We start from the raw sequence: 19,162 nt of genomic DNA, 5'->3' as shown, positions 1-19,162 counted from the left end.
TTCAGATCAGCCTGTATTTCTAAACCTACAAAATAAAATGAGTTTTGACCAGCATGGCTTAGTGAAGTAGAAGCTTTTCTATTCATTATTTAAATCCAGTCTTGTCACTGACTCCACAGAGGCAGCTGCCTGCACTCAGATGGAGCCCTATTAACAGGAGCTTAGGGGTGCTCCTGCATGGAGTTTGTTGTAGGCTTGGACTCCAAATGAGACTTTTGTTGTTCTTTGTGAGGAATTGCCTCTTTCAAAGTACATTAATAAACTCTAAGGAAATGACTCCTGTGTTTGTGCTATTTCTCATCCCTTTTATCCACTTGTATATTCTTGGATTTTTGCAAGTCACTTCTTAGACATACTTTAGAATAATTTTTATAATATTCCAAGATCAAAGAAACATTATTATTCTTTTTCTGCAGAAAGCCAGCCAGAAGAAAAATCTGAGAACAGCAATGCTGGTAAGTGTTGAAACTCGACTGCCTGGTACACTTGAAAAATGCTTTGCATCTAATAAAGAAATCCTCGTTTTCAGTTTTTCTATTTTACTTTTAGTTTTAGTGTGCTAATTTCTTAAAGGTTTGTTCAGGGTGACTAGATAGAGAAACACCATAAAATTGAAAAATTACTTAAATTGATTGCTATAATCAGAGACTTAAATTATTCATAGATTTTATAAGAAATGTAAAGTTACTAGGAAAGTAAGAATAGTAAATCCTTAATATTTCTTAGAATCTTTTTTTAAATGTTTGGATTCAGTATTTCTGTTTTTGGGTTTTTATTTATTTATTTTATTTTGTGGTCTCATGTTTGATTATTTTTAGTTTATGTTCTGACTTTTTGATGGGAAAGTATTTTTATTCTGTCTGATTCCCAAAATGTGGTATTTATGTTTAACCCTACAGAGTAAGAAATCAAAAAAGGTCATTCGAGTCTGCATACTTACCTGTTGTGCACAGAATATAATTGTCAAGAAAGGAAAAAATAATACTTGGATCAGTAGTAAGGCGGTTGTTTCAAAAGTGGCTTATCAAATAGGGTTAAAGATGACGGTGATATTTAAATCAGTTCAAATTGATGGAGCACATATCAATGATCTTTAGTTCAGAGAGCCACTGGGATAGGAAGTTTAGCACAAGAAATATCTATCAGTTAATGTACAACATGAACACTAATAAAATAAAATCTGCACATACACATTTTGAGAAGGTGGGATCCATTGTCTCTTTCAAATTGTGTGTCAAAGCAAGCATTTTAAAGAATTATTTTGTATAATAACCATCTGTGTATATTAAGATTTCTTTTCTAATCGTGGGAAAACTACATTTTCAAATGATGAGCTGTAGTTGCTACAATAAAGAATGTAATAAGTATAGAAATAGTCTTTTGTGCTCTTACTGAAAGGTAGAGTAGTATGGTACAAAGGAAGTCACACATACATTTGGACAACCTCTGATTAGTCACAGAAAATCAGATACGGCTTGCCTAGAAACAAACTGTTCTAATGATTTTACTAAGGTCAGCAACATGTTTATATATTATTACGTTGCTGGGGTTTCGAAATGAGCACACGAGAGCATGATAGGGTTAAGTGTTACTTATGAAGAGGTCCAATTCCTCTTTTTTGAAATGAAGAGCTTTTGTTTGATGGAGAACAAAAATATCATTAAAATGCAGAAGCAAATAAGGGCCAATACTAAGCAAGAACTTGGGGAATGGGGATATTAGACACAGCTAGCATAAAATTTGGAGAGAAATGTAAGTCTTCTCAGAACATGGGTTACCATTTACATGTACAAATAAAGTACAGTAAGGGCTATGATGACACTCAGTAAATGGTAACGAAAGGGATTTTAGATTTAGATGGCTTGCAAAGACTGGCTTCTTCCTTTTCTTCCCTCAAAACAATCCTTAAACACATGTCCAATATTAACTGTTTCAGAATGACTCACCAGAATATTATTTTTCATCCACCTCTATATAAATCTTTTAATGTTCCAATATTTTGACTTTTATTTGAATCACATCTTAGCTTTAAAGGTTGTTGAAAGAGCATACCATTTAGTTCTGGGTTCTGGGAATAATTATTTCTGAGAGGGGATAGATTTCCAGTACTGAGCTGATTGAGATGCTTTCTGATAAAATGGACTAACCATGTCAAAGGGATCATGATGAGTGCTTAGAAATGTTTGAGTTGGGAATGCATTTGTACAATTCCATAGTGTATTTATAGTTGGGAATGTTGCATGATTATTTGTTAAAATCTGTTCATTCCGATTACTGTTTTACTCCTGTATTTTAACTGTGTTGTGACTTAAACAACTAGTCTGTAATGAACTTAGAGGTGAATGTTTTATACTACCTGGAAGCTGAGATTTGCTGCTTTCAGCTGGTGTATGTACAGCAGCTAGTAATTGCTAAAATCTTTCAGAATGGTACCATTTATGTTGTATTCTTTTAACATTATTGGAGATTTTTTTTCTTTTTTTTAAAAATTGGACTGCAGTAGAACTGTCACACTCCATTCCTCTTCCGGGGAATTATTAAATTATTACCTCTCCCACCGTAGGCACTCTACGTGACCTACCCCTATTGACCACATGCTTACATAGATTCATAGATATTAAGGTCAGAAGGGACTATTATGATCATCTAGTCTGACCTCCTGCACAACGCAGGCCACAGAATCTCACCTGCCCACTCCTGCGAAAAATCTCTCACCTATGACTGAGCTATTGAAGTCCTCAAATCGTGGTTTAAAGACTTCAAGGAGCAGAGAATCCTCCAGCAAGTGACCCGTTCCCCATGCTACAGAGGAAGGCGAAAAACCTCCAGGGCCTCTTCCAATCTGTCCTTGAGGAAAATTCCTTCCTGACCCCAAATATGACTGTCAGCTAAACCCTGAGCATATGGGAAAGATTCACCAGCCAGATACCTAGGAAAGAATTCTCTGTAGTAACTCAGATCCCACCCCATGTAATGAAGTAAATAAGTGCAGTAGTTTGGGATTTTGTTGTGCCTCATTATTATCTGTATTGCAGTAGTGCTTACAGACTTCAATCAGGCATTGGAGCCCCATTATACAGGCACTTGTGTACACATAATGAAAAGATGATCCCTAACTGAAGAATTTAGAATCTAAAAAACTAGAGAAAGGGGATGGATACTAACAAATTGATGGATGTTTACAGAAAAAAATCTTGGCAGTCACATTTATCTTATTTGGTTAACGCTTCTACATACAACATACAGTACAACTATACATACAAAACGATGGGGCCTAAATTAGCTGTTAACATTCAAGGAAGAGATCTTGGAGTTGTGGGTAGTTCTCTCAAAACCTCTGCTCAGTGTGCAGAGGCAGTCAAAAAAAACCTAGGTGTTAGGAACTAATAGGAAAGGGATAGGTAATAAGACAGAAAATACCAGAATGCCACAATATAAATCCACAGTGTATCCACACCTTGAATGCGGCTTGCAGTTATGATCACCCCATCTCAAAAAAAGATATGTTAAAATTGGAAAAGGTACAGAGAACGGCAACAAAATTTATTAGGGATATGGAACAGCTTCCTATAAAGAGAGATTAAAAAGATTGGAACCGTTCAGATGGGAAAAGAGATGACGAAGGTCTGTAAAATCATGAATGGTGTCGAGAAAGTGAATAGGGAAGTGTTTTACCCTTCACATAACACAAGAATCGGGGTCAGCTGGTGATATCAGTAGTCAGCAGGTTTAAAACAAACAAAAAAGTACTACTTCACACAGAGCACAGTCATCCTGTGGAACTTGTTGCCAGGAGATGTTGTGAAGGCCAAAAGTATGAATGGGTTCAAAAAAGAATTAGATAAAAATATGTCCATCAATGGTTATTAGCCAAGATGCTCTGGGTGTCCCTAAACCTCTGACTGCCAGAAGCTGGGACTGGATGACGCGGGGTGGATCACTTGATAAATTGCCCTTTTCTGTTCATTCTCTCTGAAGCATCTGGCACCAGTCACTGTTGGAAGACAGGATATTGGCTAGGTCAGGGGTGGTCCCTCACTCTCTCCCCCTCCCCGCTAGAGCCTCCTGCGCACTGTGTAACAGCTCATTGTGGCGGGAGGGAGGCGTGGGGAAGGAACGGGAGGCACTGATAGGTGGGGCTGCTGGCGGGCAGGAGTCACTGCAGGTTGGAGTGGGGGGAGCTGATGCGGGGCTGCTGACGTATTAGTGTGGCTCTTTGGCAATGTACGTTGATAAATTCTGTCTCCTTCTCAGACTGAGGTTGGCCGCCCCTGGGCTAGATGGACCGTTGGTCTGTCTCAATATGGCCATTCTTATGTTCTTATATTCTTCTCTTCCAGAAAAGTCATGAATCTAACATGACATTTGCAAACTACCTTTGAATCATTCTGCTTGTGTATAGCATCTCTCTTCACCCTTCCCTTTGTCTGCCATGTCTGTCAGTTTACGCTAAGCAGTTTTGAGATAAGGATGATTTCTTATATATGCTTGTACAGTGGTTAACACCACCCTTCTTTTATTGATCTAGACTAGCAGTCTAGATACAGGCTTCAACAGAACATGAATAAAATAAGAAAATGTGAAATAATAAACACATTTCTATTTATCCGTTTTACCCATTCATAATAGAATTATTTTTCTTTTTCTTTTTTTTTTTAAATGAGGAAATTACATGGGAAGAAGAGAAAAGCTCTGCAAAAATAAATGTTATTAGGGCTGCAAGGGCAATCACTCAAAAGTTAGGAAATACCAGAAATAAGGTTGCCCACTTAACCCTAATCTAGTCCCTTTTTGTGTACACCTTATGAGCCAGTCTTCAGTTAGATTGATCACGTACTATTTTTTCTATAGGGATCCTGCCTCATTCAGTGTGTAGCGCGGTCAATGCTCAGGGACTGAATCACGGTTGTGTATTGATCGAGGCTGTTGTCTGTAGGATCCCTAACTTATTCACTTGGAAGGTGTAAAGCAGATTAAGCAGATGAGTGTAGGAAAAGAGTACGTGGTGTCATGGTTAAGGCTTCTGAATGACACGCAGGAGAACTGGCTGTTTTATTGACTTCTTATGTGATGCTGAGCAAGTCACTTAACCAGACATTTTCAGAGGTGGCCACTAATTGTGTGTGATTTGCTTTCTGTGTGCTCTGTGTGAGACACCTTTGCCTGACGTTCAGAAGTGCTGAGCACCTACGACTACTGAAGTCAATGGAAGCTGTGGATGCTCAGCAGTAACACACCACTGTCTCCAGGAATGAGCACTGGGTTAGGAACCGGGAGGCCCTACATTCGAATCCTGGTTCTGTCATTGGCTCTTTATGTGGGTTTGGGCATGTCACTATTTCCCTCGCTATAAAATGAGGATTATAATACCTACCCACCTTCCTCACATGGGTAATGAGAATGATTTAGTTAATGTATATACCGTGCTTTGAACATAAAAAGTGCTATTATCAAAAATAAGCAGTTGGAAGGATCCATCCCTAACTGCCTTAAATTGGAACACCCCAAATTAGTGGAAATTCTTGTGAGATTTGGCCTTAAAATCTGTGTCCTCATTTCTCTTGTGTAAAAGCACTCCTTAACTTTCAGGGGTGCTGCAAAGACAGATTCATGAATGTGTTTGAGGCTCAGATACCATGGAGATGGGTGCCAAAGAAAAGCTCATGGAGAAATCAATTCCATATGTAGTGCAAGGTATGGGTGGTGTACAGGAGAGAAGGTATAGGGCCACGTTGGTGAGAATAAAAAGAAATACTCAACAGTAGCCTCAGTCCCTGAGTACCATCCATCCTTTGTGAAACAGGTGCTGTGGAAGAAATGTGTGGTCATATAATTGAAAACCGTGACATAATGCACTTGTGTAGGTTAAAGTTGCATGGGCAACCTTAATGCTGACATTTTCTAAATTTTGAATGCCTAACTCTGCAAACGGAATATTCTTTTCACACAGCTTTTGTATGTAGTGGGTATACACAGATGTTATCTATTGATGAAAATAAAATTACTCTGTTCTTTTAAATTGATATTGTTCCTTGAGAGTATGTGCATGTCTGTGACTTGCGTGTTTATTCACTAGTTGATGTGAATTATAAGTTTTGTATCTTTGAGATACCTGGAGCTGTAGCAAGCCGATCATACACTTAACAAATCTAAATTCAGGTTTCAAAATCTTGACATGAATTCATAGCAAGCCCTGAACAACTGCTACTTAACGCATATATTCCTTTTGGACAACTTGTCACTCGTATTCTTTTCCTGAACTTGCCAGTGGGCAATCTTGATGTCTTCTGTTCTGGTGGGAAGAGATGCATCCTCTTCATAGTTTTCCTTGTGCATTCAAGCAAAAGGAGTTAATTATTTGATATACCTCAGGCAGTACAGCGTGAACCTAGTGTGTAAATTTTGTCTGCCACAGATATTCATGTGCTGGCAAATTGTAGACACAAATACTTAATTCTTAAACTGTCTGTAGATGGATAAACCTAATATAGTAAAGAATGTGAAATAATGTGGAAAGAAAGGAAATGATTTAGAGTATTTTGATGACATTTGCACTGGAAAATATGCAATACAGTGCAAACATTTCTGTAGGGCAGGGAGAACAGTAAAATTTTTACGGAAATTTGTATAAGGTTATGTAATTTTGTGCAACAATTTAAGATAGATTTGCTGTTAGGCTCAAATTAGATTTCCTTTCTTCCACTTAAATCTTTCAACATATATTTTACTAATAACGTTTTGAAGAAAAGCTGTAACTCTGTGAAATATGGTTATCAACAAGAGTTATGGTGCAATACTCAAATTAATTACTCTCCAAAAACACACACAACCTAATTGTTAAAAAACCCATTCAAGTGTGAAATGTACCATTTTCCAGCTTGTGACGTTATATGTGACAAGGATCCCTAATTGCCTTCTATTTAGTGTCTTCAGGACTGAGCAGATACACACAAGATTTATATTATGAACTTTTCACTAGTGCCTGGAAACTCTAGTCAGGATTGAGGCTTCGTTTGCTATACAAACACAGAGTAGGATAACAATCCCTGTCCCAGAGTGTATACAGTCTAGATTAAAACATGGAACAACAATGGATATTACAAACATTAGGAAGAAGTAGGGAGGGAATACTAGTAATAAGGACAAGAGCATGCATTAACATGGGTCAGCAATTATAAATATCAAAAGTCCCTAATGGCCAACTATACATTTCAGTATACTATGAATATTTTATTATATTTGTTTGCTTTAACAGCACTGTCATGTTTTCAGCTTGCAGTGGTTTTCTTTCAGTAGCAATTAATGTTTACCTTAACTGTAATTTATTTCAATAATAAAAAAGAAAGTTTGTGCCTCATGCAGACAATTTGACTTCACTTCAGAGCTTTCAATCTAGATCACTACTCTTGGCATGTGCTGTCTGAACTGAAGGCCACAAGGTTCTGTTCTAAGTGCAAAGTTTGTGTTCCTTTTCAGAGTTCCCTGCCTCTCTAGACAAGTTAGACATGCCTAGGTTGTTGATGTAGTAGAGTAAACCAAAATACTCTCCTCGCTCAGAATCTGCAGGATCTTCCTCCATGTCCTTTGTGATGAATCCCCAGAGTGAGCCTCACGTTACAAAACCAGGCTCCACAGACTAGACAGAGGATTATAATGCCTTGTCAGTGACCACTGCTACTTTAGGTGGGGCTCCCGGAAGATAAGGCGTCTTCAGCCTCTGTAATTTTTTCAGAACAAATGAACATCTATTTTCCTCCTGTTTTTTCAGTTCTGTGATGCAAACACATTGTCTTCTACTGACTTCAGTCCTGATGGTGGAAATATTGTGAGAGCTGAAAGCCTTAGACAAAGCACTCTTAGTATTAATAAGACTAGAACCCTCAATGGCCTTTTCTTGATCTTACTGATTTTTTTCAACCAAGCTTGCAGGATCTCTAATTTATTTCTCAGTGTCACTGGTTTCAACATTGAACAAATATACTGCTTCCTCCCCCGTACTTTCCACAGGGGTTTAACATCTTTGATGTATGTAAGCACTAGGGAGGCAACAAACTATACTAAATTTGGTGTTGCAGTTGCTTATTCTATTTGTTTCTGAATACTTATTCCCCTCATCACTCGTTTGTTTGCTTAATTCTCCTTCCTTCTTCATCGACAGTTTCTTTATGCACTCCTGACCTGTTCTCTTTCCTCAATCTATTAATCATCTCTCAAATTTAAGATCTGTTTCTAAGGTGTGGGGCTGCAGTAGCATGTCTGTATTTAGTACTTTATATTAAAAATACAGTTGTGAATTTCCCATTCCCCAAACATCCACAAAAAAGCACTTTCTGCCTGAAATTTTGCATATGATAAGCCAAAACAGAATTTTTTAGTAGTTTTGAGATTAATCAGACTCATCCATTTGAGATACGTGACTTCAAAGAAACAAATGTTGTTTAATATTTGGAAAGGTCTTCTATTGTGTGTCTTTGTCATTGCATATCTCAAGAGTGTGGTGTCGGAATGCCAATTTCTCACATTTTCTAGGCTTCAAGTAGAACTAGCATTTAAAAGTATTTTTAATTACACTGTTTGGATAATAGAAAAGGTATTTGCTATTGGAGAAAAACAGATTTCTGGTTGCTTCTCTAAATGTCCACAAAGATAATATATTTTGAGATGACCCATGAGCATCTAATAGATATCTAATATAGGGATCTATAGCAGGCTGTGGTCTGCTCCTGGCTTCTTGCATTACAGTAACCTACTCAGAAACCTCCACTGGTTAGGTATCCACACTGTTGTTTATATGTGCTCCCTCCAACAACATCTTTACGGTCCTGTGCAGCAATGCTATTTACAGTGTTCCCTGTGCTTTTGGCCCTTTCTTCAAGGGAGCAGAGGTCTCCCTTCTCTAGGATCTTTGTGAGAGTGGGCTCAGTTAGCCTGTTCACCCAATCCCTTTCTTCCTTGTGCCCTTCTTATCAATCTTGAGCTGATGGGCTAATTGTATCTTTAGCTCACCCAGCCCCTGCCCCCCTTGGGATAATTGAATTTAATTATCTAATCAGCTTTCTCTGGGGAACTAATTGGTGGCAGAGTGATCAGAGTGCAGACTCACCTGTTAACTCCCTGCACTCTTTCACAGGATCATACAAACAAAGACTATGCTATTGTAATTCTCATACTCACCAGAAAATGCAAACACATTTTTCAAGAACCAACTAATAGGGTTCCCTCCACCATAATGAGTGGATAAACCAAGGTAAGGGTGTGTGTGTGTGTGATTTTCAATACCAACATTATCTAAATATTTGCAGACTTTTTGGGTGGATTATTTTTAAACAATCACCTAATTTTTTGACTTTAAAATGTTGGTGTGTTAACTTGAGCTCAGATGTCTTCACAGTCTAGGAGTGATTTAAGTGAAAAGCTATTATGTACAATTGTAATTAACAGTTTGGGAACCTTTTTATTTCTGAAGCAGCAGAGTAATACTCTATTGTAGAGGTTTTTAAATGACATATCTGTAATGGAAATGATGTTAATCTATTGCCACTACAGGTAGAAACTATTTTTTTAAAAGACTGTTTCTTTAGCTGCATGTGGTACTTATACCACACTTCAGTAAAATCATTCTCCAGAGTCTAGCGCTGCTGTTAGCAGGTGACTGTACTTTCCTCTCCTGTTCAGTTTACCTGATTATTAAGACTCTACAGCTCTCACACTGTCATCTACCACTCCTTAACATCGAACCCTAACTTCCTTCTGGAGTTCTCACCTCACTTCTCATCCATGCTTATTTCTGTGTAAATGATGATCTCTGGAGACAAACATTTAAGTTTACATTCCATATATTGATATGTAGTATTTTTATCTTAAAAGTGCTTTGTACACGTTAATTTACTAGTCTCAAATGTCTTCTTCCTTCTCGACGACTTTAGTGAATGCCACACCCTTATCGCCTCTGTGACAGGGTTGGGCCAGATGGCTACAGGAGAGGGATAGAAGGCAGATATATTAGCCCCAGGTTAAGTAGGTCCCTTTTCCCCGGGTAAGGTAACAGGGAAGGTTCCAGAACAATCAGGAACTTTCTGGAAACAATTAAGGCATACAGGCTGATTAGAACACCTGGCAGCCAATCAACAAAGCTGCTAGAATCATTTAAGGCAGGCTAATCAGGGCACCTGGGTTTAAAAAGGAGCTCATTTCAGTTTGTGGTGCGCATGTGAGGAGCTGGGAGCAAGCGGCACTAGGAGCTGAGCGTGAGAAGGCATACTGCTGGAGGACTGAGGAGTACAAGCATTATCAGACACCAGGAGGAAGGACCTATGGTGAGGATAAAGAAGGTGTTGGGAGGAGGCCATGGGGAAGTAGCCCAGGGAGTTGTAGCTGTCGCACAGCTGTTCCAGGTGGCACTCTAGACAGCTGCTTTCCACAGGGCCCTGGGCTGGAACCTGGAGTAGAGTTCGGGCCCGGGTTCCCCCCAAACCTCCCAACTCCTCATCAGACACAGGAGGGGTTGACCTGGACTGTGGGTTCACAAAAATGGCCAAACTGAGGGCTGCCGTGAATCTCCGAGGTGAGCAAATCCGCCAATAAGCTCAAGACCCACCAACGTAGAGGAGGAACTTTGTCACACCTCATAGACTTGTTTTTAATTGACATAGCAGAATTACCTCTCTTCTTCATTGAACTGCCCTGGGCTTCACTATTGGTGGCCATCTCCTTGTCAAGTTTAACATTTCTCCCTTCGGGTTGTCTACATTAGGAAGGATTATCTAACAAAAGGCTAGCCAGCCCCAACCTAATCAAAATCTTTTCACTAGTATAGACATAGGTTAAAACCTTATTACCCCTCAGTTTAGCTGGTCAAGGTATAATGTTAGCTAAACCTGACCCATTTTTCTAAGCTAGACAAACTCTTAAACAAAACAACCTCTACATCTCTTTCTCCAGCTGACTACTCAAAATTTTTATTCTTCCCTAATTTAGATGGGACAAATCCCCCTGTGATGGTTGGTTATCTAAGTTCTGTTCTCTTGCTCTTATATAGCTTACTCCATTTATCATAAATCTGGCCAGTTCCTCTAGCATGACAACCACCACAGGGCCTATAAAACTACTGTCTGGTACCTTGAGGACTCTGGTTTGTGTGTTTGCTCTGACATTTTCAAATCTTGCTTGACTCAGTATAGCACCTTTTTCAGAACGCTTAAAATCCAATATTCTGTGTCTTAAGTGCAGAATTTGCTGGCAATCCTCAATTCCTATTGAAACGTAACCTTCCTGTTTCACCTTAAATCTTCCATCCCTTTCCACTTTGAACGAGAGTAATTTTGCTAATGTTCTATGAAAAGATAACTACCACCACCACCTGAGCTACCTGATTTCCCTCCCCAAACCAATAGCTTCCTCTTTCCATTCACTCAGTTTGTTTTCTATCTGCTTGCTTGTTCTAGTCCAGTCTCTTAGAACCCTTCTGGATGTTTTCCTTTCAATGAATAAGTGTACCTCATAACATAATGCTGTTCCTTTTTGTCTTGTTCTCTCTTGCCTCTGCCTAACCTGTCACACCAATCAACTGAATCACTACTGAATTTTCATAAATTAACTTTTCAGCCATGCGTGTTCACTTGTTTGGGGCACAAGTGAGATGTCATAAAAGCTTACATGGTATTCTTTAAATTCATTTTTTCCTCAGATTAGGAATTAAATAAATCATATCTACCTAAAAGGTATTTTCATCTCAGACTAGTTGACAATTATTCAGTTGTTATAGTTACAAATGCAATGATAATTTAACTAAGACATACGGTTGTTTAATGCAGTGTTAAGGTGATGATATAAAACATGGTCATTGGGGAAGCAAGCATTAAAGCTGATCAGCTCCTGCAGCGTTAATCTCTCTGGAACACTCCCACACTAACATCAACTTCCTGGACACCATAATCAGCTTCAACAATGGAACCCTATAGACAAGAAACCCACTATCACCATACCTACCTTCAAAGATCCAATAACCACTCCAAACACACCAAGAAATCTATTATCTGCAGCCAGGCACTGAGATACCACAGAATATGGTTTGAGGCAAAAGTCTCGGATAAACACTGTAATACACTCAAAAGCACCTTCACCAAAAAAGGACACTCCACCAAAGAAATAAATCTCATAATGGAATACCCCAAGAGAACCTGCTTGGGTACAGAAATAGAACCTCCTCTGACGGCAGACCTCTACTTGTCACTTACCCCATATGGATTCTATACAGGTGGTATAATCAAATAACTACAACCCATACTCAATGGGGACCCCATCCTGAAAGAAATCGTTCCTGAACCCCTACTTCTGGCCTTTAAACAACCCACCAACCTCTCCAAGCTCATCATCAGAAACAAGCTTCCCAGGACACACCAACTCACAGCAGCGCCAGACCCTGCCAGAACAACAGATGCAAAACCTGTAGACGCATTTCCACTTCTGCAATGATCAGCACCCCCCACAAACGCATCTTTCAAGAGGCATGTGTAGGATCCATGGATATCACATGTGGTATACCTCATTAAATGCCCCAGTAACAATTAAGTGGGTGAAACCATTTTCTTATCACAGGAAAATAAGACAAAAATACACTGTCACCTGTGGGTGAACACTTTCCACAAAGCAATCACTCTGTATCTGACCTATCAGTCCTCATCCTCAAAGGAAACCTGCACAACACTGTAAGGCTATGTCTACACTGGCAAATGAATGACCATTCAGAGGTATTAAAAAACAAAACAAAATACTCCTTGCCCCAAAAGACAAAAGTTTTGCTGACAACAGGCGATGGTGTGAACAGCACTTTGTCGGCAGGAGCACCCACAAACAGCGGCTACACTGTGCCTTTTAGTGTCATGGCTATAGCAACACAGCCGTGTCGCTAAAAGTGGCGTAGTGTAGACAGAGCCTAAGCTCGCTAGTGTAGACATGGCCTGAGTTGCAATTCCTTTTGGTGAAAAAACAGGAGGACTTGTGGCACTTTAGAGACTAACAAATTTATTTGAGCATAAGCTTTCATGGGCTACAGGGCTACTCCTGTTCTTTTTGCGGATACAGATTAACACGGCTGCTACTCTAAATTCCTTTTGGTGTTCCTCCTATGGGTGAAGCTATATTCTGCCTAATATTTAGGGCTGAACCTAACAGTTCAGTCTAATTAGTAGTATAGTCGAGGGTGAACTTGGGTAAACTGAGTTTACTCCTTATGTAGGGAATATGGAGTTTAGGGTGGTTTACTTTTTTTTTTTTTTTTTTTTTTTAAACCATTACACCATTAGTCTAACCCTTAACAAGAAAAAGAGGAAAAGAAAATACTTCACCTGTACTTAGTGCCAAAGCTAGCATTGCCAGAACAATCTTAACTTCAGGTATTTTCTGACCTTTGGGCACTTGATTCTGTAACTCCAGTGTTGTATCAATATTAACACTTAGCATGCAATTTTCTACTTCTTCTTCTTCTTCTTTTTTTTTTTTTTTTCCCCAGGATAAAAGTGGGAAAAATCCCTGAAGATAACTGGGTTGCATATCTTACTACCTTCTCTGGCAAAAGTCAACTGTGTTTGAATTCAGACATACACCTAACTAGCTGTGCACACATGCAGTGTATTGATCTATTGGTGCATCTGTAGACTAAAAAGGAAACCTTTTCTATTTGAAAATTGCATACTGTGAATATCCAACAATGTTTCAAACTGAGCAAATGTACAGGTCTGCCAAGTCTGTATCCAGTTGCAAACAAACTGTTCTTACTATAATCTTGTCTAATGCAATGTCTCCAGTTTTTAAATGTGGAGAGGGAGAAAATTCTCTTGTCCCCCTGCATAAATCCTTATTCAGACAGTTGAAGGGATTTTGCATAAACTTTTTGGAAAATACACTTTCAGAGACAGCGCTTGACAAATTTCAGACAGGAGGTAGACATCGATATGGCAGCAGGCGCTCTCAAGTGCTTGCTATGAAACATTGATGCCAATGATATTTTAAATGAGAATTGGGAAGCTTTCTAATAAGAATTGTTTAATAGCCTGAATCCTTGAGACTTAAACCCACAAATTTTGTAGTATAATGGGTAAAATTTGTTTCTTAGTCCTGGGCATAGGATTCTTTTTCTCCCCTGGGCATATCTGATCTCAAATACAACACATGTTTGTGGTGAAGCTTCTTGAATTATTTCAGATAGTAATGTAATGAGCTGCTAGAAGGCAGCGTGCACCCTGGACTTAGGTCTTGTCAAGTAAAAAGCTTTTATTTAACCTTTTTAAAAGCATTGTAGTGTGATTTACTCTTTTTTGTAAACGTATTTGTGATGGGGTTGGGTTTTATGCTATTATGGGTGGGCTGGTGTGGTAATTTAAGTATGGACTACCATTTTTTAATAGTGAAGAACAATTTCCCTTAGTAAAGGCAGAATCACCAGATCTGCGCTCTCCCTTCCCCCAGTCCCTTTTTTTTTGAGTGTGAAATCTTAAGGTAAAGAAAATAGTACTTCTCTGACATTAAACCACTTCAATTTCTTTAAAGGTCAAATGCCAAGAAGTCAGTTGAAAAGGTAAAAGACAGTATATCTTTTGTATTAATGACTGTTACAATCAAAATAAATATTTACTATTTTATTTATTTAAAATTCAATAGTCACTTTAAATCCCAATCAGGCATTCGATAGAACTGAAGATTATATCCAAAAATGTTTAAGAAAATGGATGATTTGACATCTTATGAATGACAGCCTCCTCCAGACTTTGTGCTTATACAGTTTTTGTTTTGACAGTACTGGAAACAAACTTCTTTATGATTTGTAGGGCAGTTATGGTGTTTTCTTAGGTTGTCTGCCTAGTTACTATTTATTACCCATTCTAGTATAGAGATGACAAGTCCACTAAAGGTTTTCTTACCGTTCATTCACAATTATTTTGTGCCATGGTATCTCTTTTTGCTATAGTTCAGAGTCCATTAAAAATCAGAAAAATACGGGAATGGAGTTTGTTCGTAACTCTGAACAAAACGTTATAGGTCTTTCAAAAGTTTACAACTGAATGTTGACTTAATACAGCTGTGAAACTTGATTATGCAGAAGAAAAATACTGCTTTTAACCATCTTAATTTAAATGAAGCAAACATGGAAACAGTTTCCTTACCTTGTCAAATCTTTTTTTTAAACTTTCCCTTTATTTTTTAGTAGTTTAACACAGTACTGTACTGTATTTGCTTTTTTAAAAAAATTTTTTTTTGGTCTCCACTGCTACCAGACGGTGTACTTTCAGTTCCAAATGCGGTGTATGGTTGACCGGTCAGTTTGTAACTCTGAGGTTGTACTGTATCAAACTTGGTGCATGTAAGTTTTCACATTCACTTCAAACAGGAGTTATTGACAGCGCTATGTTTACTAATTTAATGGCTAATGAGGTTTCTTGAAAAGTATACTGATTTGAAAACATTTTGTGAAAATGACAATGTAGTGATCTATTAGAAACTACTTCAGTTTAAAATGGTAACTTTCCCACATACCACTATGCTATAATTATTCCTGAGTGTTGTACCTAGAAGCTAAATAGAAAAATGCATGGTTTGGAGTGGTGATCTTATGCATTTTGGGGAGGAATTCCAGAGAGATTTCAATTAAAAAATTGTTTTTTCCCACATGGAAATACCATTTTGAGTCATTAAGTGTGTCTGTTTTCTTGTCTGGAAATTTCAGTCCTCTCTATATTGCAAATTATGTCTAGTGAGACCCACAGTTATTCCCAGTTATTGTTGAAGTACAGTTCCAAGTTGCAGGATAGACACACAGTGTATTCCCATTTCTTGTTAAAAATTGGATTGGTCCTGTCTAAAATCCAGGACAGAATGGTGCTTTAAGCTTGTCTGGTGACAGTCGTGTTGTTCAACATGACTGAAATTTTAGTGTAGTGAGAATCCTATTTTGAATGAAAACTTTTTTTATTTTTTCCTATGTAGAATTCATTTTTTATACTAATAAAGCGAAGAACTCCAGTCTTATTTAGTAAAAAACTACTGTTTTTAAAAATTTAATGAGCATCAATTTCTTCACAGTTGATTTCAGTTGAACGGTGCATGGTTGATAGAGTCAAAGGGCCAAATTCAGACCTTGCATAAGCTGGTGCAACTCCAACTGACCCAAAGGTGAGGTGAATAGGAATTGCACCTGCTTACATGAAGGTTGTTTTTGGTCCAAGTTTTCTTATTGACAGATATTTAACTAATGTTTACTTCTGGATTTATTAATTCTAGTTGCACTGTGGATGATGTAACTTGTTCCCTTACTAAAAATTGTATATGAAAGAAAGAACTGGATAAATATTAAGGAAGTGAGAAGGGAGAGAAATGCTTTATCTGCCCCTTACATTAATGCATTTTAAATATCAGCAGGTGATCTATTCAGAATTCAAAGTTCCACTTACTGGTTAGTAATACATTATACAAAGCAATAGATCTGTTCATTTGCCACTCTTTATGAACAGCAACAACAAGTGGAAAATGTCAACTTCAGAATTTGAATGTAATATGTAATTGAAAACCTGTTACATTAAATTTTATGCAAAACCTTTGAATAAACCATTCAAAATATATACTTTTGAAATATATCTAGTTCTCTACCTACCTTTATGCATTCACATATTTCCTGTAATAAAAAGTAAAGTAAATTAAACTAGCATTATTTGGCTTTTGTTATTGGAGGCATTTTTTCAGGGATTCTCAGCAAATGAATGATGTACCTGTAAATTTGACGATTCCAATACATGAGCTCTGAAATAATCTGTTTAATTTTAAAATCAAATTGTTGGCTTTTACAGCCTTTTGCAGTCTTCTATTGTTGTAATTTCAGTATAATTCAGCTTTGAATAGATTTGCAGAAACTGTAATGAACACTCAAAATGTTTTATTCCAGTTAAAATCCAGTGTGAATTTTGTCATAAGCAAAACATGTTTCAAGCTTGCATATTATATGAAAATACTTTCACCACTGTTCAACTGAACAATAAGGTGTATGCATGTTAATCACACAAGTACACAAACCATTTCAGCTAGATTCTCTGGGTGAAAGACAACGTGAAGGAAAAATATATGCAAATAGTAGCAGCATTCAATCTGTATTTACAATGTTTAGCAGACATTTTTATTAAATTTAAACATAAGATACTTGTTCAGCCTAAATAACCCAGAGATGAATGTCATTATGGAATTTACATACCATTAGCTCACATTAATTCATTAGCAGCAGAGCTCTGTGGTACAGGGCTAGTTAGATACATTATTTGTGATGTCTGGATGCTGTAGTTTAATGAGGTTTACTGGCTGCGTGCTTGTTGCCTTTGTCTGGTGATAGAAGTAATTACTTGATAAAATGAAGTGCATCGCTGTGAACAATTGACCCTTTGGAACAATCCAGACTGGTCAGCAGTCTAAATCCACATTTTAAAGCCATCATTATAGCCTCAAACTTAAGAGTTTCCAGGGTGCAGACAAAGGTGTTGTCTTCCTTCAGTACAAGTCGTGTACCATTTTCTGACTTTATGAAGTATTTGAATTGAATAATATTTGAAGATATTGAAAACTCCTCTGGAAATCCATCCAGCCTGCTTTTTGACACCAGAACAATGCGAGATTTGATTTTTGCTATGAAATCAGGAGCATTACAAAAGATCCTAAGACCTTGTGAACGGTCATGGCTATCAGTTATTTCCAGGAAAGTAGTCTCTCTGGATGCTGTCTGTTCTTTCTCCCACCTTGATTTCACTGCATCAGCTAATATCTTAAGCTGAAAAAAATCTGCTTCTTGTGCCAAAAGTTGATTTTCTCGAAACCCCTCTGGTAGAAGAAGTTCTCCATTTCGTAGGAAGTTCAGAATGTGCCTGAAAAGGAGTCCATCCCTGTCTATGAAATAATGGCCATCTGCATCAAATGGACAGACGATTTTTCCATTTACCACACCTTCAAGAAAAGAGTCTGGGTACTTGGTTAGTGTTTGTTTTTGTGTAATGTACAGGTATCCACCAACATTGAGAGTAATCAGAGGCATTGTACAGTTCTTGCTTTCTTCAGTACCCTCAGAGTTGATGTGCTTTTCTTCATGTTCCTTTTCTCTTCTGTTTATTTTTCGCTCCATTCTTAAAGCCAAGTTAAAAAGACAGCTATCTTGCCTTGTTCTTGTGTGCTTGAAAAGAGATATTTTAAAAGCACCTTTATTCAGCTCCAGCACGGCGATGGAATGGAAGTGCTGCTAGCATTGCATGGATTGTCAGCTCAGTTTTGCAGTAGGTGGCGTATCAGCTATGTATGCAGTGAGATATCAGGAGTATGGCTGTAAGGAGAATTTGCATTTAACTGTGTAAGGGAAGAGGATGGATGTAAAAGCTGTTTTAATTATTTTCTTTGAAGTCTGGTAGGTTTAAATTATTTAAAAATAGCATTTTGAATTACTCTGTGCAGAATGGACAATACCTTTTTACTGACCAGTTAAATTTTAATATTTACTTTAAAGATGTGTTTATAATGTGGAATTGCTAAAGAATGGTTAGCACTGAGAATGTTGTAGTGGTAGCTTTGTTTCCTTTTTTTCGGTATTTTTGGTTTTATACAATACCTTTACAAAAAGCAAATTGTGTTACTGTTTAAAGTACTTCACCTATTTAATGGAAGATAGCTGAAAACAGATGATTGTGTGTGTATACCTTATGTATGAAACACCCAGTGGCTTAAAATTTGATCAGAAAATGTTTCAGAGTGGTATTATAAAGCATTTCTGATCTAACTGGTTTAGCATATAGTGAAACTATCATTTTTTGTTGACTCAGCTACCCTCAGCGAGGCAAAAAATATAGCCTTTATTAGATTTTGTATCCTTTTGATATTAAAAAGTCTCTCTTTACCATAGATTAAAAACTATTGTAGAGAAAAAGCACATTTATTACTTGTATTGGTAATTTTAAAATAATCAATGTTAGATTTCACAGATTATTTTATATTTAATCAAAACAATTCTGTTGCCGTGCGGAACAAAGGGCCAGTGTGCCTATAGAAATCCTTGAATATCACATAACACTATAGCTTAGCAACACTTCAGTAAGGAAGAAAACATTGACAAAGTATACTTGAATCAAATGGCTGTCTCATTTCT

General features: G+C 37.6%; 2 protein-coding genes across 3 annotated transcripts in view; one reads left to right on the top strand and one right to left on the bottom strand.

Moving 5' to 3' along the window:
• GTF2F2 (general transcription factor IIF subunit 2) overlaps positions 1–19,162 on the top strand; it is a 136,592-nt gene that overhangs the window by 22,818 nt on the left and 94,612 nt on the right. Inside the window, exon 5 of one of the 2 annotated variants that reach the window (XM_074961229.1) lies at positions 417–455. The exons of the other annotated variant lie outside the window; for it this stretch is intronic. Within the exon in view, the coding sequence (XP_074817330.1) occupies positions 417–455 (39 nt within the window). The remainder of the gene's footprint in view (positions 1–416; positions 456–19,162) is intronic. 2 annotated transcript variants of the gene reach the window in all.
• KCTD4 (potassium channel tetramerization domain containing 4) lies at positions 16,916–18,330 on the bottom strand. The gene has a single exon (XM_074961252.1). It carries the CDS (start codon positions 18,149–18,151, stop codon positions 17,378–17,380), a length of 774 nt encoding a protein of 257 aa, XP_074817353.1. The 5' UTR covers positions 18,152–18,330; the 3' UTR covers positions 16,916–17,377.

Source organism: Natator depressus, chromosome 1 (assembly GCF_965152275.1).
Source record: "Natator depressus isolate rNatDep1 chromosome 1, rNatDep2.hap1, whole genome shotgun sequence".
Lineage (NCBI taxonomy): Eukaryota > Metazoa > Chordata > Testudines > Cheloniidae > Natator > Natator depressus.
The sequence above is the reverse complement of the archived record's forward strand: the minus strand, read 5'-3'. Positions and strand labels throughout refer to the sequence as shown.

What these genes read in the sequence shown, in the direction of transcription:
- KCTD4 (XM_074961252.1), bottom strand. Translation starts at nt 18,151, where the DNA reads ATGGAGCGAAAAATAAACAGAAGAGAAAAGGAACATGAAGAAAAGCAC.